The sequence below is a fragment of the Semicossyphus pulcher genome, unplaced genomic scaffold, assembly GCF_022749685.1.
Source record: "Semicossyphus pulcher isolate SPU_LCO1_2020_fin unplaced genomic scaffold, fSemPul1.0.p SCAF_15, whole genome shotgun sequence".
Lineage (NCBI taxonomy): Eukaryota > Metazoa > Chordata > Actinopteri > Labriformes > Labridae > Semicossyphus > Semicossyphus pulcher.
This window is the reverse complement of record NW_027211659.1, coordinates 15,196,292-15,214,042: the sequence shown is the minus strand read 5'-3', so window position 1 is coordinate 15,214,042 and position 17,751 is coordinate 15,196,292. Positions and strand designations below refer to the sequence as shown.

Below are 17,751 nucleotides of genomic sequence, written 5' to 3'. Positions count from 1 at the left end.
AAAACAGGTTCATTTTTAAACAACAGAATAGAGATAGACCGATATGGTTTTTTCAGGATAACGATACCGATACCGATTATTAGTAGTCAAGGAGGCCAATAACTGATATTTGGAGCCGATATTCATTTGCAGTAAAAGTGAAAATATTGGCGTCAAAACTTTGAATAATACAAACTCCAACACTTAACTTTGTTTAAATGCCTTTAAGCATACGTTTATTAAACAAACAAACAAAAAGCGCAGGGAGTTCCCAGGGTCAGCAACATCTCTTATAAAGTTAACTGAAAATTTAAATAAATAAATAAATAACTTCCTGAAGTTTTATAAAGTAAATAAAACAAAGTTAAATAAAATCTGCAAAGAAACAAACTCTTATCGGCCGTCGAGAGAAAAAAAAAAAAAAAAAGGCCGATCATTTTGACGCATATCGGCCCGGCCGATAATCGGTCTATCCCTACAACAGAATACAAATGTTTTAACTTAGGAAGAGTTCAGAGATCAATATTTGGTGTAATAACTCTGAATTAACCCCTGAATAACCTTAATTACAGTGTTCATGCATCTTTAAAGACTTATGTTGCTGTTAGGTGACGTTATGCCACTCTTCAAGCTGCTCTTTTTTCGACGGCTTATAAACATCCATCTTCCTCTTGATCACATTGAGGAGGGTTTCAATGGGGTTCAGATCTGGATTGAACAGGCCATGACGGGAAGAGAGACTGATTTAAGGAAAGTTTGGAGTGATGGTTTGGCGTTATCACACTGCTATCGGAGGGATACTTGTTATCGGCCAGTTCCCCAGCCCAAGTATCAGAACAGCCATGCTGATAGAAATAATATTTAGCATGCAACGTCCAGGAAAACAAGTACGAACTTTCCTGGAATAAATCCTTTCACAGTTTGTACTTTGTGGTTTCTAAATAAGGCGACTTTGCTTTTCATCCTCTTAAATTCTCTTTTAGTCACTCTGTCATGCTCGGTCTGTGCCACCCCCACATCTTCTGACCTGACTCTTAAAACAGTGCACACTATTGATTACTGTGTTGAGGTGGAATTCATTACAAAGGTGTTTAACAGGACATGCTGACCTAGGATCGTTTTTTGGAGCAGAAAGAAGCAATGTTCCAACTTTTTCAGCCTTTTTTTTTTTCCTTCTCATATCCGAGCAAAAAAGCGAACAGTTTATTTTCATCCAGTACGACGGCCCTCAGCGGGTGCTAGAGTGAGAGTGCTAGTGAGTGCTGATGAGACTACAGTGTGTGGCGTGTGCTGAGGGCGATTTATCGCTGTAATTACAAGCTTGAGAGGCTCTTCCCGCCATGCTGAGAGAATGAAGAAAGCATGGAGGGAAGGGTGGGGGGTGTGGAGATCGCATGGTGAGTGTGTGTGTGTGTGTGTGTGTGTGTGCGTGAATCACAACATGCCTCCTCTGCTGTAGTAAGTCTCTGCACGTCACGTGGCTGTATCCCCAGGCCTTTAGCATTAGCATACACGCCGGTCTCTCTTTCTGAATCAGCTCCTCCCACTTTCTTCTCTGCTCACACATTACTTATGATGGAAGAATGATGCGGCCTTCTTATTTGGAGATAAATTCATACTCCAATCTTTTTGATCTCATCAAAGCCCCTGTGTGTCAGCTTGAAGGGCACACCCGCTGGGTTTCACCTGCAACATCCTCCCTGCCGATTTACTGCCAAGCTGTAAAAGCCAACATGTTGGGCAAGTGTTTAATTAACTGTGTTTGTCTTTTGCGTGTATGCGTGTGTGTGTGTAGCCTTCGAGTCTGGGATCCATGGCATTGACAGAGGGAGCGCTATGTCAACATGACCTGATCCGAGTGGTGTACAGCGGCCTCCACCCTCAGAGGGAGACCTTCACGGCTCAGAACAGGTACGGCTCTGAATCTGCCAGATGTTATTAGAGAGGGAGTCATTTCAGACGCTGAACAAACATCACAAAGAGGTTAAATTGCAGCAGTTAGAGACATTAGTCAATGAGTTGCGTATAGTGGATCCATTGTTGCTTTTTGGATACAGGGAAATGACAGCGTCGTTGGCTGCTCAGCCTCATCAAACACAGGTGGCGTCACCAGACGGCACGTCATCATTCTCTCTCATTTCCTTATTTTATTTTTTTTAGACAAAATGATTCTTTCACCTTTCATCCTTCCCCACAAGATGAAAAAGACCTCTTAAGATGATCAGAGCATAACCCTCGCCTCTTCTGGCCGGATTCAGCAGGCCTGAAAGCTTTTTTGGCTCCCCTGCTCTGTATGAATGATAATCTTAGCATAGTAATGAAGTGTGCTGGAATCCTGCCAGGTAAATGCCTGCTGCTGCTGCTGCTGCTGCACCAAAACGAGCCGAGCTGCACTTTGTACGTGTGTTTTGTTTGCAGTGACACAGAGAGACAGACGCGCATCAGGGCGATCAGAGCTGATCATGTCAGGGCAGCGCCGATAAGACTGGTCGTTCTGTGTGGCCGTCGTGCTGAAGCTACAACGAGCGCAGAGCGTCATAAATATACTCAATGGATTTCAGCAGGGCCCGGCCTCACAGCTTATCTGGAAATCCATTTGTGTGTCTCGGCCTGAGATAGTGTTTATGAGAAGGAAGCCTGAAGCTCCTGAGAAATGCCAGCTCCGTCTGTTGATATACAGCCAGGACATTTACCTCCCCCTGAGCGCAGAGTCAATTATGGCCCTTTTTACTCTCCAGGTCCTCCTCCTGGTCGTCCTTCATGAAGTCACACACACACTCTGAATCACACATGCAGCAAATACTGACGCACGATTTTCAGATCTCTACTGTTATGGGAAAACTCATTGTTTCAGGTAGTTTTGTGTTGTTCTCGTTTCAATACATTTACATTGCATTTCTCTTTTATCACAAGTGTTGTCTATGATACTTCCGACCGTAAAGCTTTCAGTCGACAGTGTGGGGTGCTGGTTTAGCTCAGTTGGTAGAGCAGGCGCCCCATGTACCGAGGCTACAGTCCCCGACACACTGAGGCTCGACTCCTGGACTGTTTGGTGCATGTCATCAGCCACTCTGTACTCACCACTTTTCCCATCTCTCTTAAGCTGTCCTGTAAATAAAGGCAAAAAGCCAGAAAAATTATCTTTAAAGAAAAAAAGTCAACAGAGTATGTGTTAATTGATCTCTAAACAATTCACTTTTCTCAGGTCCCTGCAGTTCTAGAAGAGATAAAGACGAATATCTTCATTTTAAAACTAATATTTATTTTGGCTTCTTTTTTTTTTATTATTATTATTTGGCCATTTTGCCTTTATTGACAGGGCCACTGAAGATAGACAGGAAATATTGGAGAGTTGGGAATGACATGCAGCAAAGGGCAGAGAGCGGGAGTCAAACTGTGGTCGCTGCATCGATGACTATATATCCATATATGGCTTGCCTGCTCTACCAACTGAGCTAAATCAGCGCCCCGGCTTTACTTTCTTTCTTTCTTTATTTTGTCTTTAGTTTTTTGGCCTTTCGTGCCTTTATTGAGAGAGAGAGAGAGAGAGGACATTTGAAAACAGATCAAGAGAGAGTGGGGGTGACATGCGACAAAGGACCGAGGGTGGGAGCCGAACCTGGGGCCACTATTGAGGACTCTAGCTTCTGTATAGGGGATGTGTGATTTTACCACTAAGCTAAACTGGCTTTTCAGGTTTTATTTTATTTATTTATTTTTTCTTTCGTTTTTTGTCCTTTTGTGCCTTTATTGAGAGAGATAGGACAGTGGATAATGTCGGAAACAGGGGAAGAGAGAGTGGGGATGACACGCTGCAAAGGGTTGGAGTCGAACCCAGGACAGAGGACTGTAGCCTCCACATATGGGACGCGCGATTTAAGCCCTGAGCTAAACCAGCGCTCGTGCATTTCATTTTTTTAACAGATTCATCTCGTAGATAAAAATGAGCAAGTAATACAAACCACATTAAAACAGCGCTCTTCTGTTATGGGTTAAAAATAAACGTCTTTGCACTTGGAATTAACAGTTGCATCATACACATCATGATGCGAGAAGTTGCACAGAATTCTGATGCTGATTTCAGTTCCAAAAACATCTACTACTGTTTGTATTTTTTACTGTATAATCATTGACATACATTTATTATTAAGCATAAACAAAGGTTTCTGGCTGGACTGGAGCACCTTAGCTGCCTTAATCTGAAATTCTGAAAACATACACCTGTTATCGTTGGCTGCAGATTGCGGAAGAGTCGAGTCCAATCTGTTGAATCTTAAAACAGAAAGCAGTACTACATAATGGTATAAATGTGTTAATGAATGTATCTGAAAGCACCCTGTGGTCGTTAACCCAAATGCATCCCAGAAACAATGAAATTGCCAAGTAATTTATCTGTTGATTTAAACCACAGCCTCACACATTCTGCATTTGTCCTGACTCAACACAACCGATGTGTGTGTGAGAGCTGAAGGGTGATTACTGCAGCATATTAGCATCTACATACAGTACAGCTCACAATGAAGAGAGCTGCTTAGGCCAGCAGTTTGCTCAGCAGACAATTTTACAGTTCAGAGTTTATAAATTGCTCGAAGAACATAATTGTCGGTTCGGTTAAAATGCCGCAGAAAACTTAGTGAATAGAATGTAAAACAAAAGTGGACAAATTAGAACTAAAACTGGTTTAGATGCATGTTCTCAACTTTAGTAGGAGTCTAATAAGAGTCAGTATTGTGTCTGTTTTGTGTTTGCAGGTTTGAGGTGCTGTGTTTCCTCATGCTCTGCTACAACTCCGCCGTGGTCTACATGCCCCTATCCTCCTACCAGTCAGTCTGCAGAATGAGCTCACGGTGAGAAAAAAAACACGTTTAAAGCACATCTCTTTTTTTAGTCTTTTTTCCACCCACTGTTTTGTCCTTTCTTTACCCAGCTTATGATCACCGTCTCCTCTCCTCACTCCATTACTCTCTCTCCTGAATCTAGCATTAAATCACCTCCTCTGCCCTGCAGCCAAACACTGACCTCAATACTCACTGTCCTTGTTGCATGAGGAATTGATAAGTATGATTTTATCACTTCGTCTATGATTGGCCAAGTGAATGCGTCAAACAGCTGGAAACCTGTTTGAGTCTCGGATACACTGGAATGCCCCGGAGTTAAGAGAAATGGATCAATGTGGAATCTGCAGTATGAGGCTCCGTAGTGGAGCCGCCGCCCTGTGATTGTTCCACCACAAGCATGGAGACGAGTCAGGATGTGAAGACTTTCCCTACTGTGAGCGAGCATACAGACAACGCCTGAAGCAAGTTCAAGTCTAGACAGATGGCAAACTGTGGCTGTGAAGATTTCAGAGCGCAAGAACAATACTTAATCTTTGAGTTTAGCCCCATTGTTCCCCCCCTCCGAACATCTAACATTGCCTGACCTCTACGAGCGTGAAGAGGTTGAAATGCTGCCCGGTTTGCTCACAGCTTGTATTTTATTTTGAAAGGGGACTGTTCTTCTCATCCAGGCTCATCTGATGTCTATTTTCTAGCTTACTTGTGCAAACAATGATGCATCTCAATAAGTGTCCTTTATTTCCAGCACCTCTCTTTATTGCTGTATGGCATCACTCTCCCTACTCATGTCCCTGTGTGTGTTCTCCCTCCTCAGGTTGTGTGTGTGTGGATTCCCCAGGCAGCAGCAGAAGCTTTGGAGGGAACCGTGCAACCGGGTGCTGCTGGACCCCGAGTTCATGGTGCAGATGCTGACTGCAGTTTATCATGCCATGTATGTATCTTATTACTTATAATACCTTGCTTATTAGTTATTCAGCAGTAACAAAGCAACATTAATATTTGGATGTGCATGTTTGTGGCTACCTGGCTAATGGACGTCCAATATTCACTCTCTGTGAGCTCTGTTTTTCTACGAACTTATCTGACTCTTTAACTGCTAAATGCTCCATTTTGTTCACATACTAGTTGCTAAGTGTCTGTCAGCTGTTCGGCGCTCAGCGGGATGTGTTCAGACAGCTTTAAGAGCTGAAACAATGATATGAGAGCACTGAGAGTAGACCAAAACAAAAGTTATGGGCTGGACAGCCAAGCAATGGGCTTACACTCGCTATCAAGCTGCGTGGGCTGCAGCTGCAGGTGGATACTCTGCAGGTCCAACAGTTTAAGGGTCCATTTCACATTTGATGCACTTTTATTGAAGACATTTATGACAGTATTGTTTAACTGGCTGTTTTCAATGCCATTTCACTTCCCCTCTACTTATTTAAAGATCAGATGTTGAACAATAGATGTCAGGTCATTGGGAGGAAGGTAATCTCATGTTTGTTCCTCACCTTAAAGGGCCAGTTCGCCAATTTTCAACCTCAGTCCTATCATGCTATTACGGGGAGCTAATGCCATTATGGAAGGGAAAAAAATGCTATTTGGCTCTGTGCCTTTGGAGGACGCTATCCGCTTCTCCAATGGGCCCTGGAAAACCTTTTTTTTAGATGATCCACCGGTATATTCTTGTCGTTGATTACAGAGAACACCAGCTTTGACTGACAGTGACTTTTTCCAGGGGCGAACTGCTCCTTTAAGAGCTATCATAATCTGCCTCTACAAACTACATTCCTCGTCCTTTTTTTGTTTTGTGCCTCTGTGGGACTTCACTAATGAGAGCAGTCACTTTGCCAGTTTGCGGTGATCTAATGTCGAAAATCTCCTAAGAGCATACCAAGGACAGACGCTCCCCACTGTACAGACTGATTACATCGGCAGTGCATTGTGGGAGTGGGTGATTTCCCCTACGAGGAGAGTCGTTGCAAAGCTGATTACGTCTCCTCGATGACAGCTTGTTCTCAGAGATGGATCCCCTGATACGATGGCGGCTGGAGTCACTGCTGTTAAGGAGGGTGTGTAGCGAGGAGAGGAGGAGAGAATGAGAATGCATTCTGCCTCATGGTCCCCATGAGGGAGCACAGCAGCAATCAGGAGATTGGAGTGAAAACCCAAGCTGTGTGCGACTGTGTGTGTGTAAGAATAACAGCCTCGGTGCCATCCTGAGCTCTCACATTCACCCTTGGCCCGAGCAGGCTCACGCGAGGGGCAGATAAACATGAATCCACACATGCAGAGGGACCTTGGCACTCGTCGAGGGCACTCTGGGATTTAGGTTAATATGTCCGGTGATGCAGCAGCACTGTAATACCACAAGAAGACAGAGGGACATGCAGGGATATCAGAACAAATAGAAACCTTTTTATTTATTTTTTTCCGGGATCAGGTTTGAAATGTATTCAGGACCGATATTCCAGCCTTCACAACATCAGAGAGGCTGTTTTTACCCGCCCATTCACTCCACTCCTTTTATCTTGAGTCTAAAGGGAACCCCACGCATTTAACCCCGTGGCTGTGTGCTCGTTTCATGTGCAGGACAACATCAAAGACAGTTCAGCTGTGCAGTTCTTCTTTTTTTTTTAATATGTGATGTTTCTCTTTATGTTAGCTTTACCTTTATCGCATGCTATGCTACATCCTTTCTGCATATAAAGACATCCCTCAATTTAGCAAAGAGCCAGGTGATAAACACAGCTCTCACTCATTTGGGTGTGTGCAAAGTTCATCTCCAAGTGCTTTTAGAAGCTGTCCCTAAAATCATCTGTTTACCAGTGCAGTGACTGAAACTATTGTTGTCATGTCACCCATGTATTAATATATTTTCACGTCTTAAAAATGTCTCTGTTTTGTAGCTTGTGAATTATAAGCACAGGTAAAGCAAACACAGTGTGACAGAGAGATATAATCACTGTGACTGGATATGTCCCAAACTCAGTGAAGCTGCAGGCATGACTGAATAACTAATAATAGTTCAGGAGGATGTGACTCAGACATCAAGGCATCTATTCAGACCCTCCTGTTGACTCAAACAAGCTTGCAACATGACGTTATTAAATGCCGGTGTGCGTGCATTTGTTGTTTTGTCTTGTTTTATGTAGATACAATGGAGAGTGGGAGATGGGGCGGGAAGCTCTGGAGGACATTATGTACAGAGCCCAGCTGGAGCTTTACTCCCAGCCTCTACTGGTAAGTCTCCGCAATGATGGGTTCAAATCTTGTCACACCTTCCTGGTTTCATCATTAAACTGCTCATTGATCTTCATCTGTGTATGCGTCAACTCCAGCTGGGAAACGCCATGAAGAACTCGCTGCCAGAGAGCGCCCCCAATGAGCCGCGGGGGCGCAAGGTCCTCCAGGTGGAGGTCACGCCCACCATCAGCCGCATCTCCATCTCAGCCATCACCACCGCCTCCATACGACGCCACCGCTGGAAGAGAGAGGGTAAGACTGCAGCAGCCCTGGAAACAGGAAACCCTTCCATCAAGGCTTCAGCACACAGCAAAGTGAACCAGGCCTCAGTGCAGAGGAGATCTCAGTAGATGTGGCAGCAGAGCAGATCTATTACACTCTTTTTTTTTAACCGCCCTCGTTATGAATTTAGCACGCCAGGGACAATAAAGTTTTGCAGGAAAAAAGACCAGTGTTCAGTGATGATTTAAACTTACCAGCTGTTCCCTTTTTTCTTTCAATCAGTGAAAATCCACAAGAAGGAACTATTAGGTGAGAGGATGACTTCTCTGGTGTTTGTCCCTTAGCAATAAGAAGAGACTCTGGCCCTCTTTACACCTGGTATTAAGATGCATCCTGAGTGATCCGATCCCTCTACTTGGAGCTGTCTGACAGGTGGAAAGGTCTAAGTACAGTTGTGAACGCATCCAAGACGTATTGACATCTGATCACCCAGTCGACATTCGGAGGTGGTCTGTGCATCTGACCAGCAGTGTAACCGCTAACGATCCTGGTCCACAGTAAAGGATTCCCTCGTCTGCTTAATCAGGGACGTATAGTGACAGACCACTTGCCTGTCATTTTTATCTAGTTTAATACTTCTCCCTTGTGTCTTGTCAAACTTCTTTGCTTTTATCATATCTGTTGTCCATTCAAGCATGTGAAAACCGAGCGTTAAAGGGCCAGTTCGCCAATTTTCAACCTATTCCTATCATGCTATTATGGTAGGTAAAAAATGCAATTTTGCTCTGTGCCTTTGGAGGACGCTGTCCGCTTCTCCAATGGGCCCTGGAAAACCTCCGACAGACTATGTAAAGGTGCCATCTGGCGGAGGCCAGGGAGCTCGCTAAACTACACTTCCTCAATCTAGGAAATGTAGACTGCTGACCTGAAGATTTTTTTAGACAATCCACCGGTATATTCTCGTCGTATTTCGGATTCGCTGAGCCATTGCCTGCAGTGAAACGGTAATATTTCACTCCAGCGTCTCTCGCTGGGCCGTTCCATTCAGAGGGAGGGGCGTAATGCACACTGGCTCCACAGCTATGGCGCATATTTCAAATATTATTGCTTCTATCGATTACAGAGAACACCAGCTTTGACTGACAGTGGCTTTTTCCAGGGGCAAACTGCTCCTTTAAAGTAGGCTGTACAAGAAAATCTGAAATACCCAAAATAGGAAATATCGTGTCTCATATTGATTCAGTAAGGCAGAGTGTAATTCATCTTCAAATGCAGGACAATCCCATACAGGGACAAGATGACTGTGAGATAGCACATAGCTGCAAGCGAGGGAGGAGGATTTGACTTATATCATGTCTCTCTCTCCCTTTCTTTATCTCTGCTGAAAGTCTGCATCACGCTTAATCAGTTGTTGTTTTCCATAATATAATTTATATAGGCTACTTGTCTACTTTCATGTAGAATTTGTTAGAACTTATCACAAGTAGTGACTGGAGACTCACGTGTAGACACACTCTAATGCCAGGTGTGGACAGCCACACTTCGAGCTGTCCACTTGGGATCAAATCACCCAGCATGCATTTTAGTACCAGGTGTAAACGGGCTCTATGCGTCTGTGTAAACCAGTCACACCATTAGCATCAACCAAATGGTGTTTCATGTCAGATATTGTATGTTATTATGGTCATACAGTCTCTGTGTCGCAGTGCTTGTGCCACTCACTGCTCCTTATTGCTCATTCTTTGCTCGTCCTGTCTATTCAATGTGTGCTGTGCTTTGTACCACCAGTTAAATTAGAAGTTTGTGGTTGAAGAGAAACACGTGACAAAATGGTGCCTGTAGTGGTGACTCCATTTTACCCAGAAGATGGGCAGTTAGTGGGGCAGATTATTTGTAAAACACCATAGCGTTCCTTTTTTCGTTATCTTGTAATCTACAAATGATCAGATGAGGCCCGAACCGCTCAAGGCTCGCTGCCACTAAAGAAACACGTTTCCCCGTCTGTGTTGTTGACTCCCAGATTGTTTTGACTACTCAACCGGTGCAGAGTTGAGACTCATCGTCAATCCTCCTAGCCTCGCCCAGCACCTCCACAGCAACCACACTCCCTGGGACCCCGCCGCCAAAGAGGAGACAGGAGGGCGGCCTCCCAGCCACCACAGCAGCAGCAGCAGCAGCATCATTCCCCCCATCACATTCGAGGGTAGGGGACAGGGGCGGACACTCAGAGCAGAGAGGGTCTCAGGAGGAGGTGCCCCATTTGATCTGTATCTTCCCAACCCACCTCCTCCTCCTCCTCCTTCTACCCCTCCTCAGCTTGAGAGGGTTAACTCTGCCGTTCCCATTTTGGCTGCCTCTTCACTTCCCCAGAGTATACTAACTCATCCAGTCTCTAAGACCCTCAGCCAACAACCCCTCTACTACCAGACTATTTTTCAGCTCGTCCAAGAGCGGAAGAGTCGCCTATTCTGGGTTTGAAGGAAGTGTGGCTAGTGGCCATTTTGCATGGGCCGTGTCATCATGTCATATCCTCTCTTTTTCCTCATCATGCCTCCAACGTACGCTAGACTGCTGCCCTTGTCACTCACTGAGCATGATTAGTTCCCCGCCTGCAGCTTGGGCGTTCTCAACTCTTCTTAATTGGTCTTATAGATTTATAGACAGGAAAAATACATCAGCTTTACAAAACTGGCACAAAGTACCCGACATCTTGTTTCTGTACCGCCAGCACCACGAGTTAAGGGTCACTCAGGCCAGCAGCACCCATCTGCTGCAGGAAGAGGCCTCCCATTTTGTTTCTCAGTCGGTGTGTGCTAATTTTTGGTCCGTTTGTTGTCCTCAGCTCAGTGAGTGGGAACGAGCCCTACATCATGCATGCGCACGCTACGGCAAGCTTCGAAAATCTCTGCTAAAACATGAAACCCCAGAACACTTAATATTTCAAAGGAGAAGGTCAGGTTAGAAGAAATCAACATCTTTTCAGCTGCTAGGACCTTTTTATATGGCCCATTTTGTCTTGTCGATTGTGTGTCTATTTTCATGTGTGGTAGCTACATGTTTCCGACTGAAGATCAGCTCAGTCCCCTTTCTTTATGCTCAGTGTTTGTCTAAGTGCCATCCCGTCTTCTTGCAATAATCTTCTATTAACATCTGTCAAATATTCCTTAATATGAAATACATCTAAGACCCACATGAGGAAGAACTGTTATTACTTTAAAGTAGATTGATCGCTCACTTCCCCTCTACTTATTTCAAAATCAGATGTTGAACAATAGATGTCAGGTGAGTGGGAGGAAGGTAATCTCATGTTTGTTCCTCACCTTAAAGGGCCAGTTCGCCAATTTTCAACCTCAGTCCTATCATGCTATTAATGGGAGCTAATGCCATTATGGTAGGAAGAAAAAATGCCCTGTGCCTTTGGAGGACGCTATCCCCTTCTCCAATGGGCCCTGGAAAACCTCCATAAAATGCGCCATCTGGCGGAGGCCAGGGAGCTCGCTAAACTACACTTCCTCAATCTAGGAAGCCCGCCTCCGATGTCATGTCTCGTTCAAAATCGTCAGGTTTGAGATGTAGACTGCAGACCTGAAGATTTTTTAGACGATCCAACGGTATATTCTTGTTGTATTTCAGATTTTGTACCGAGTCATTCCCTGCATCGAAAACGGTAGTATTTCACTCCAGCGTCTCTCACTGGGTCCTTTTAGAGGGAGGGGCGCAATGCATGCTGGGTGTTGTAGGAATGTAGAATGGGTGAAAGTCTTTTTCTCTGGCAAAGTCGGAGGTAATAACATGCAAAAAAAAAATCCTGGTACTTTCCTTTAATTGCGTCCATGTTTGAAGAAAACTTTTAGCTCTTCATTCGGGATTGCTTCGCCCAGCAGGACTCGCAGACTGGCCCTTTTAGCCGTACTGGCTGTCAGCTCTAACTGGAGCTCCATTGATCTGATAAGGTGTACGGACTCGCCTCAGCGCTCTCCACAGATTGGCGGGCTCGTCTCGGCCCCCGGCCCGGCCAACCATGTGACCGCTGGGTCAGCGCTGCAGGACAGAGAGAGAGAGAGAGAGAGAGAGGAGGGATGAGGCAGGAGAGCATGTGTCTTCTCCTCATGTTATGTGCATGTCAGTCCAGACCTTTTTCTTCTTTTCTTTCTTCTGGTGCTGCCTGCGGTTCCCCTGTCGTCCAATTTTGCTTGTCCCAACGATGCATGACGGAGACAGACAGCTGATCCTCTGTCTCTCCTCTTTTAACAGGCTTTACCCTGAAATCTGTGTGTTGATAAAATGCTAACTCAATTTATCGTCTTTTTCCCTTTCAGCTTTCACACATAGACGGATTATTCAAAGTTTTATTCTTTTGATTTTTTTATGTCAACTTTGTGCCTGTTAGACTTTTAAGAAATTATTAGTAGAGGTTAATTTTTAATGTTTAATATGACATCTTTTTCTCAGCAGTGATATTTTATGAGGCAGGTTATTGAACTTACTCTTCCTAAACAAACAGATGACCAAAGCTGAAGGTCATTATCTATTGAATTGTCCCTCTGGTGCATAATGAGGAATGAAGCTGCTAAAGTGCTAGCCTGTTAGCAGGCTGCTAATTCTGCATAACACTATGCAGTTTATAGCAGGTGTTCAAGCTCTTACATCCCTGTTAACAAGCAGCTAACACCCCTGTAGAGATTATGCTATTCTACATTTTGATCCTTAAACATGAATAGTAATTGACCTATAAGGACGTTTTTAAACCTGCTGCACTGTTTAAAAGGATTTATAGCATTAAAGTTAGAAGTTTTGTTCAGAATCAGGTTTAAAATTTCCAACATTTTCCAACCTATCTCACTTTTCTGTTTCTCTTTCATGCTTTGTCTTTGTATGTGCTTGTGCATGTCGGTGTTCAGATGCTGATGGTATGAGCGGCGGGGAAGATTCCTTCAACGTCAACGACCCAGACGAAGGTTTCTCCTCCGGGGCGTCCAACAGCAGCCAGCCCAGCGGCACCAAGCCGGGCGGCGGCGTGGGCCAGAGGGGTGGCAGCCTGAACAGCAGCAGCAGCAGCATCAAGAAAGCCATCACAGCCCGGCTGTCTCGAGACAAGGAGAGAGAGCGGGAGAAGGAGCGAGAGAAGGAGCGAGAGAAGGAGCGAGAGAGGGAGAGGGAGGCGGAGAAACAGGCAGATATGTCAGCAGAGCGCCAGGCCGTCGTGAGGAGGCACCACCAGAGGCAGTCGCCTCCAGCCAGCATCAAGCTGGACGCCATCCAGCTGAGCCCCATTAAGAAGCACCTGAGCTTCCCCGCGGGGCCCCCGCTGGTGCGGACTGGCAGCACCTCCTCCAGCAAGTCCTTTGACTGCATGAATTTCAACCTGAACGGGGGCAACGAGGAGCGAGAGGAGGCGGCAGGGGGATCCGACAAGGAAGGAGGGCTTCCGGTAGTTGGCTCCCACCGCCACTCCACCATCAGCCTGAAGGAGGAGCACCTCATCAGGCCGGAGGACGCCCAGGACCTCCTCTCTCCCGGAGCTCCCCTCACCAAGCAGTCCCGCTCCCCCAGCTTCAACATGCAGATCATATCACAGGTCTAATGTGCAGTGCAGGACACACACACACACACACACACACGCACACACACACACAAACACAAAATACCTGCTGATAACACACATCCTCATGCAGTCTTTCTCTGCAACTCTTTACAGCCCCTCTATGAAAACTTCTGTCTACTGTGTCTGTGTTGTAGTGTGTGTGTGTGTGCGTGTGTGTGTTTGTGTGTGCGGGAACACACCTTCGAATCTTAAAGTTGTGTCTCCACCCTTTTAACATCCATTAAACTTACAATCATGACCTGCAGTCGTTGCTGGTGGGTTAAGCATCACTGAGCGAGAAGAAGTGAAAGAAGAACTGCTGTTACAGTCCAGCGTGTCACTGCATCCTCCCGTCTGACGAGGCGGAACATTCCACACAGAAACTCTCGTCACGAGGAGAAGCGTCGAGAGAAAACCCCCGTAGTGGATGCCACGCTAGCTGTAGGAGAAATATGACATTTCACCTCTTTTGTTTTTTTGGAGTTCCTGACTGAATCAGTCGAAAATAAATCAGCAATAACACTCACCGTCGCTCATGAGGAGGAGAGCGGGGATTATCGCTCTTTCTCTTCATTCCTTCCCTTTCATTCCCGGGCTCACGTGCAATCGTTCTCGCTGGTTATCTTCCTTCTGTTTTTAATTAGGGAAAAAAAAATTATGAATATAATTTATTTTAATGTTTTTTTTTATCACAATCCAAAGAGTTTGTTGTTTTTCTTTCCTAGTCCGACAATGATTCGGTAAAAATCAGTCGGACTTTTCAGCCCATGTCCGTTTATTGAATCATGACATGATAATATTGTAATTTGATCCGCAGAATCAGACTTCTAAGATTGTTTTAAAACCAAACTGGAATGTGGAAAAAGTTTCGCCTTGCCCCTAACTCGACAAATCTGAGGTAATCACTACTGTGCAGCTACGAGAGGAACGACTTATTCTTGTGACTTGATTTGAAATCAAATGAAGCTGAACCTTGTGCGAGAACTGGATAAAAAAACCATGTGCAGGTTTGTGTCTGAAGCTAAAGGCAATGACTGTGTTTTATATTGGATTGTTGTTATGGTTCAAACCATTTAATGGGTCCTTCCATCTCAAAGCACTTGTTGGCGTGTTTGTCAGTCGATGCTGTCCATGTCACTTCCTGAGCCGGTGAGTTACTGCCCCCTGGAGGCTTGTACGAGTCACTGCGCGTCAAGCAGTCGTGTGACGATGGTGTCGCGCTCTGTGCTCTGATTGGATGCTCATAAAACATTATGTTCTACCTCATTGTGTGTTCACCTGCCACTCAGAAACCTGTCTCCCAATCAGACGCAGGATTTAAAGAGCCTGTTAGGTTTGAAAGTAGAGCCGTCGAAATGCTGTTCATGTGAGGAGTTATGACTGAATCTCTCAGTTCAATCGCATCGTGCACAAAAAAAAAAAAACAGCTGCAAAACAAGAACACGACTGTCTTCAGGTTTCATATATCAAACAACAACACTGAGATTAACCTGATTATTTAAATCCCCCTGAAATGTCCTGCTTGTCCTTTCTTTACTTAATGACTTTTGAAGTGCAATTTCTTTTGAACCCTCATGTGCATGGAGGTGGATCATCTCTGCTGTTAAATGCCTGCGTCTCGACTGCGCACAGTGCTAGCTCTAGCCTTCTGTAGTGCTTCCTCGCCCAGGCTGAGTGATTTGAACATGGCGTGCTTGTCTGCATGTTTAGTTGCCCTGCAAAGCGCTGCTGCGAGCCAAACCCCGAGTCCCATCCTTGTCTTTGCCAGATGTGCCAAAACACATCCTCTCCTTAAGGAATTATTTTTTTGCTTGGGTGTCTTAAGTTAAAATGCCTTTTTTTTTTATTGTTTATGGGTCTTATTTTAAAGGAAAGGGACGAAATAAGGGATGTTTGGACGTGTGGCTTAACGTGCCCTTAGATGCAGCTTCACCTTTTCTTTGCCATGAATCTCTTTTCGCTCACCACAGCTGTCTGTGACACGGTGTAGTTTCACAATCATTACGTAGCTGTTCGCGTGTAAAGCAGTATATTCTGTGTCTGTGTACTGTGGATGTCGGTTGTCGTGTTGCATCTTCCATGTCTTGCTCACGTGCTTGTTTAAAACGAGGATGAATGATTAATGTATATAAAAAGTCAGTTCAGTCTGCAGTGAACAACCTCCGCGCACTCATGCTCCCTCACCCTCGCAGCTGCTGCTCCCGGTTCCCCCGAGTGAGTCCTTGTGTGCGCTTTAGCCTTAAACAGGCCCAAAAAAAAGCCTCAATCGTCGGCTCTTCGGCCTCTCGTCCTCCTCCTCTTCCTCCTCCTGCTGGACTGGACTTTGGAGGAGGAGGAAGAAGAAGAAGAGGAGCGTAGCTACAGTTCACACTCGCACCCGGTCTGTCTGCTGTCATCCCTGTGCTGTGTGGCTCAAAAACGAGCCGTGTTACCATTTGCTGTATTTTGCTGTGAGCTGGGTGGCACCTTTTTGCTGTTTTTAAACTGGTGACGTGTTCATGTCATTAATAAGAGTGCCCCTGCAAAGGTTACCGGCAGCCATGTTGGTACGGTATGTTGACTTAGAGTAACGGATAGAGAAATATCCTTCGGTGTCTGGTGTTATTAGCATGTGATCAGGGCGGGAAATGAACGCCAGCCTGTTAATGTTGATAAAACTTTACTGTGACGCTATTTTGTCTGAATAATATGTCTAAAAATCAACACAAAAAAGTCTAATTTAGGCAGTTAAAACTGTAACTTGGTCGGGCACGGGCAAAGTTCATTTCCTGTCCTGCATGTGATAGCTGTGGGCTTTGTTTTCATACAGTATAATGCACTTTAATCCATCCACCTCTCCTCAAGATAGATATTGAAATGATATATATAGATGTGCAAATGTGTATACACTCAATGCAGGGTTTTAGTCTCTTTAAAGTAGTACTTCTATGTGATGTCACATCCAACACAATGCTATTTTTGTTAAAGTCTAAGGGTACAGCTATTTATTGTTTTTGTTTTTTTTTCAAAACCAAAAAATATTACGGGGTCTGGAAGGGTCTCAGGAGTTTATCAAAAAGCCACATTTTCTTTTAAAAACGGCAGCACCAAAATTTCTGTTCTTAAAGTCAGAATTGATTCTATGCAACATTTTTTCCCCTTCTTTTGTTTTGGTGTCCCGGCTTTCATCGATCCTTGTCGGGCGGGATGGGGCGGATGCATTCAAGCTGACTTTTTAAAGGTGCAAGTCCTCAGCAGTGTCCCCATTCAGCCATTCTGTTTCACACCCTTTGCGGTGCTACAGAAAAAAAGGACCTCTCTCACATGTAGGTGAAATAAGAGGACCATCCATTCGTCATCTGACTGCCCTCACAGAGAGAAAGCCACACCCAGACTTTTGGTGCATGTTGAGCCCTTCTGTCAGTTTGCTGCTCGGTGGCTCAAAGACGTCAGTCCGTGTATGAAATCTTAACAGATTATCAGCGACGAGTTGAATCTAAGTGCTTCGAGGGAAGCTGCTGGACGATGTGATAACACTGTACTATTGATGTTGTATAAATGGAGAGAAAGACTTATTTTAAATCTTGTAAATAAACGATGTACAAAGGGGAAAGCAAGATAAATATAAGAAACTGTCTGAGATGTAGAGAAATTAATCTGTATATTGTTGAATAAATATTGTGCCGTTAAATGACGCGAGTGTCGACCTGCTTTTTTGGTGGAGTACTCTGAAAAGTAAATTTAAAAGGGTAAAGACAAAGCAGTCTTTCTAACTTTATGTCTTCTATATATTTTATTCCCTCCTGCCTAATGGGACATTATACTGCAGCAACTACTGTCAGCTGTTACAACTGCACTCAATGCCATCAAAATTTCTTTGGAGGTATTTTTTTTTATTTTACTGTTTTGATTTAATTAGCT

General features: G+C 44.7%; 1 protein-coding gene across 2 annotated transcripts in view; it reads left to right on the top strand.

Annotated features, from left to right (window-relative positions):
* LOC138592494 (hyccin 2-like) overlaps positions 1 to 17,518 on the top strand; it is a 46,394-nt gene extending 28,876 nt beyond the window's left edge. The window contains exons 7-13 of one of the 2 annotated variants that reach the window (XM_069663315.1): positions 1,775 to 1,890; positions 4,731 to 4,826; positions 5,632 to 5,748; positions 7,955 to 8,042; positions 8,141 to 8,297; positions 10,288 to 10,470; positions 13,169 to 17,518. In XM_069663315.1, the coding sequence (XP_069519416.1) occupies positions 1,775 to 1,890; positions 4,731 to 4,826; positions 5,632 to 5,748; positions 7,955 to 8,042; positions 8,141 to 8,297; positions 10,288 to 10,470; positions 13,169 to 13,851 (1,440 nt within the window). In that variant the 3' untranslated portion in view covers positions 13,852 to 17,518. The remainder of the gene's footprint in view (positions 1 to 1,774; positions 1,891 to 4,730; positions 4,827 to 5,631; positions 5,749 to 7,954; positions 8,043 to 8,140; positions 8,298 to 10,287; positions 10,471 to 13,168) is intronic. The other variant, XM_069663314.1, reaches the window with a different exon arrangement.
* The last annotated feature ends 233 nt before the right edge of the window (positions 17,519 to 17,751 follow it).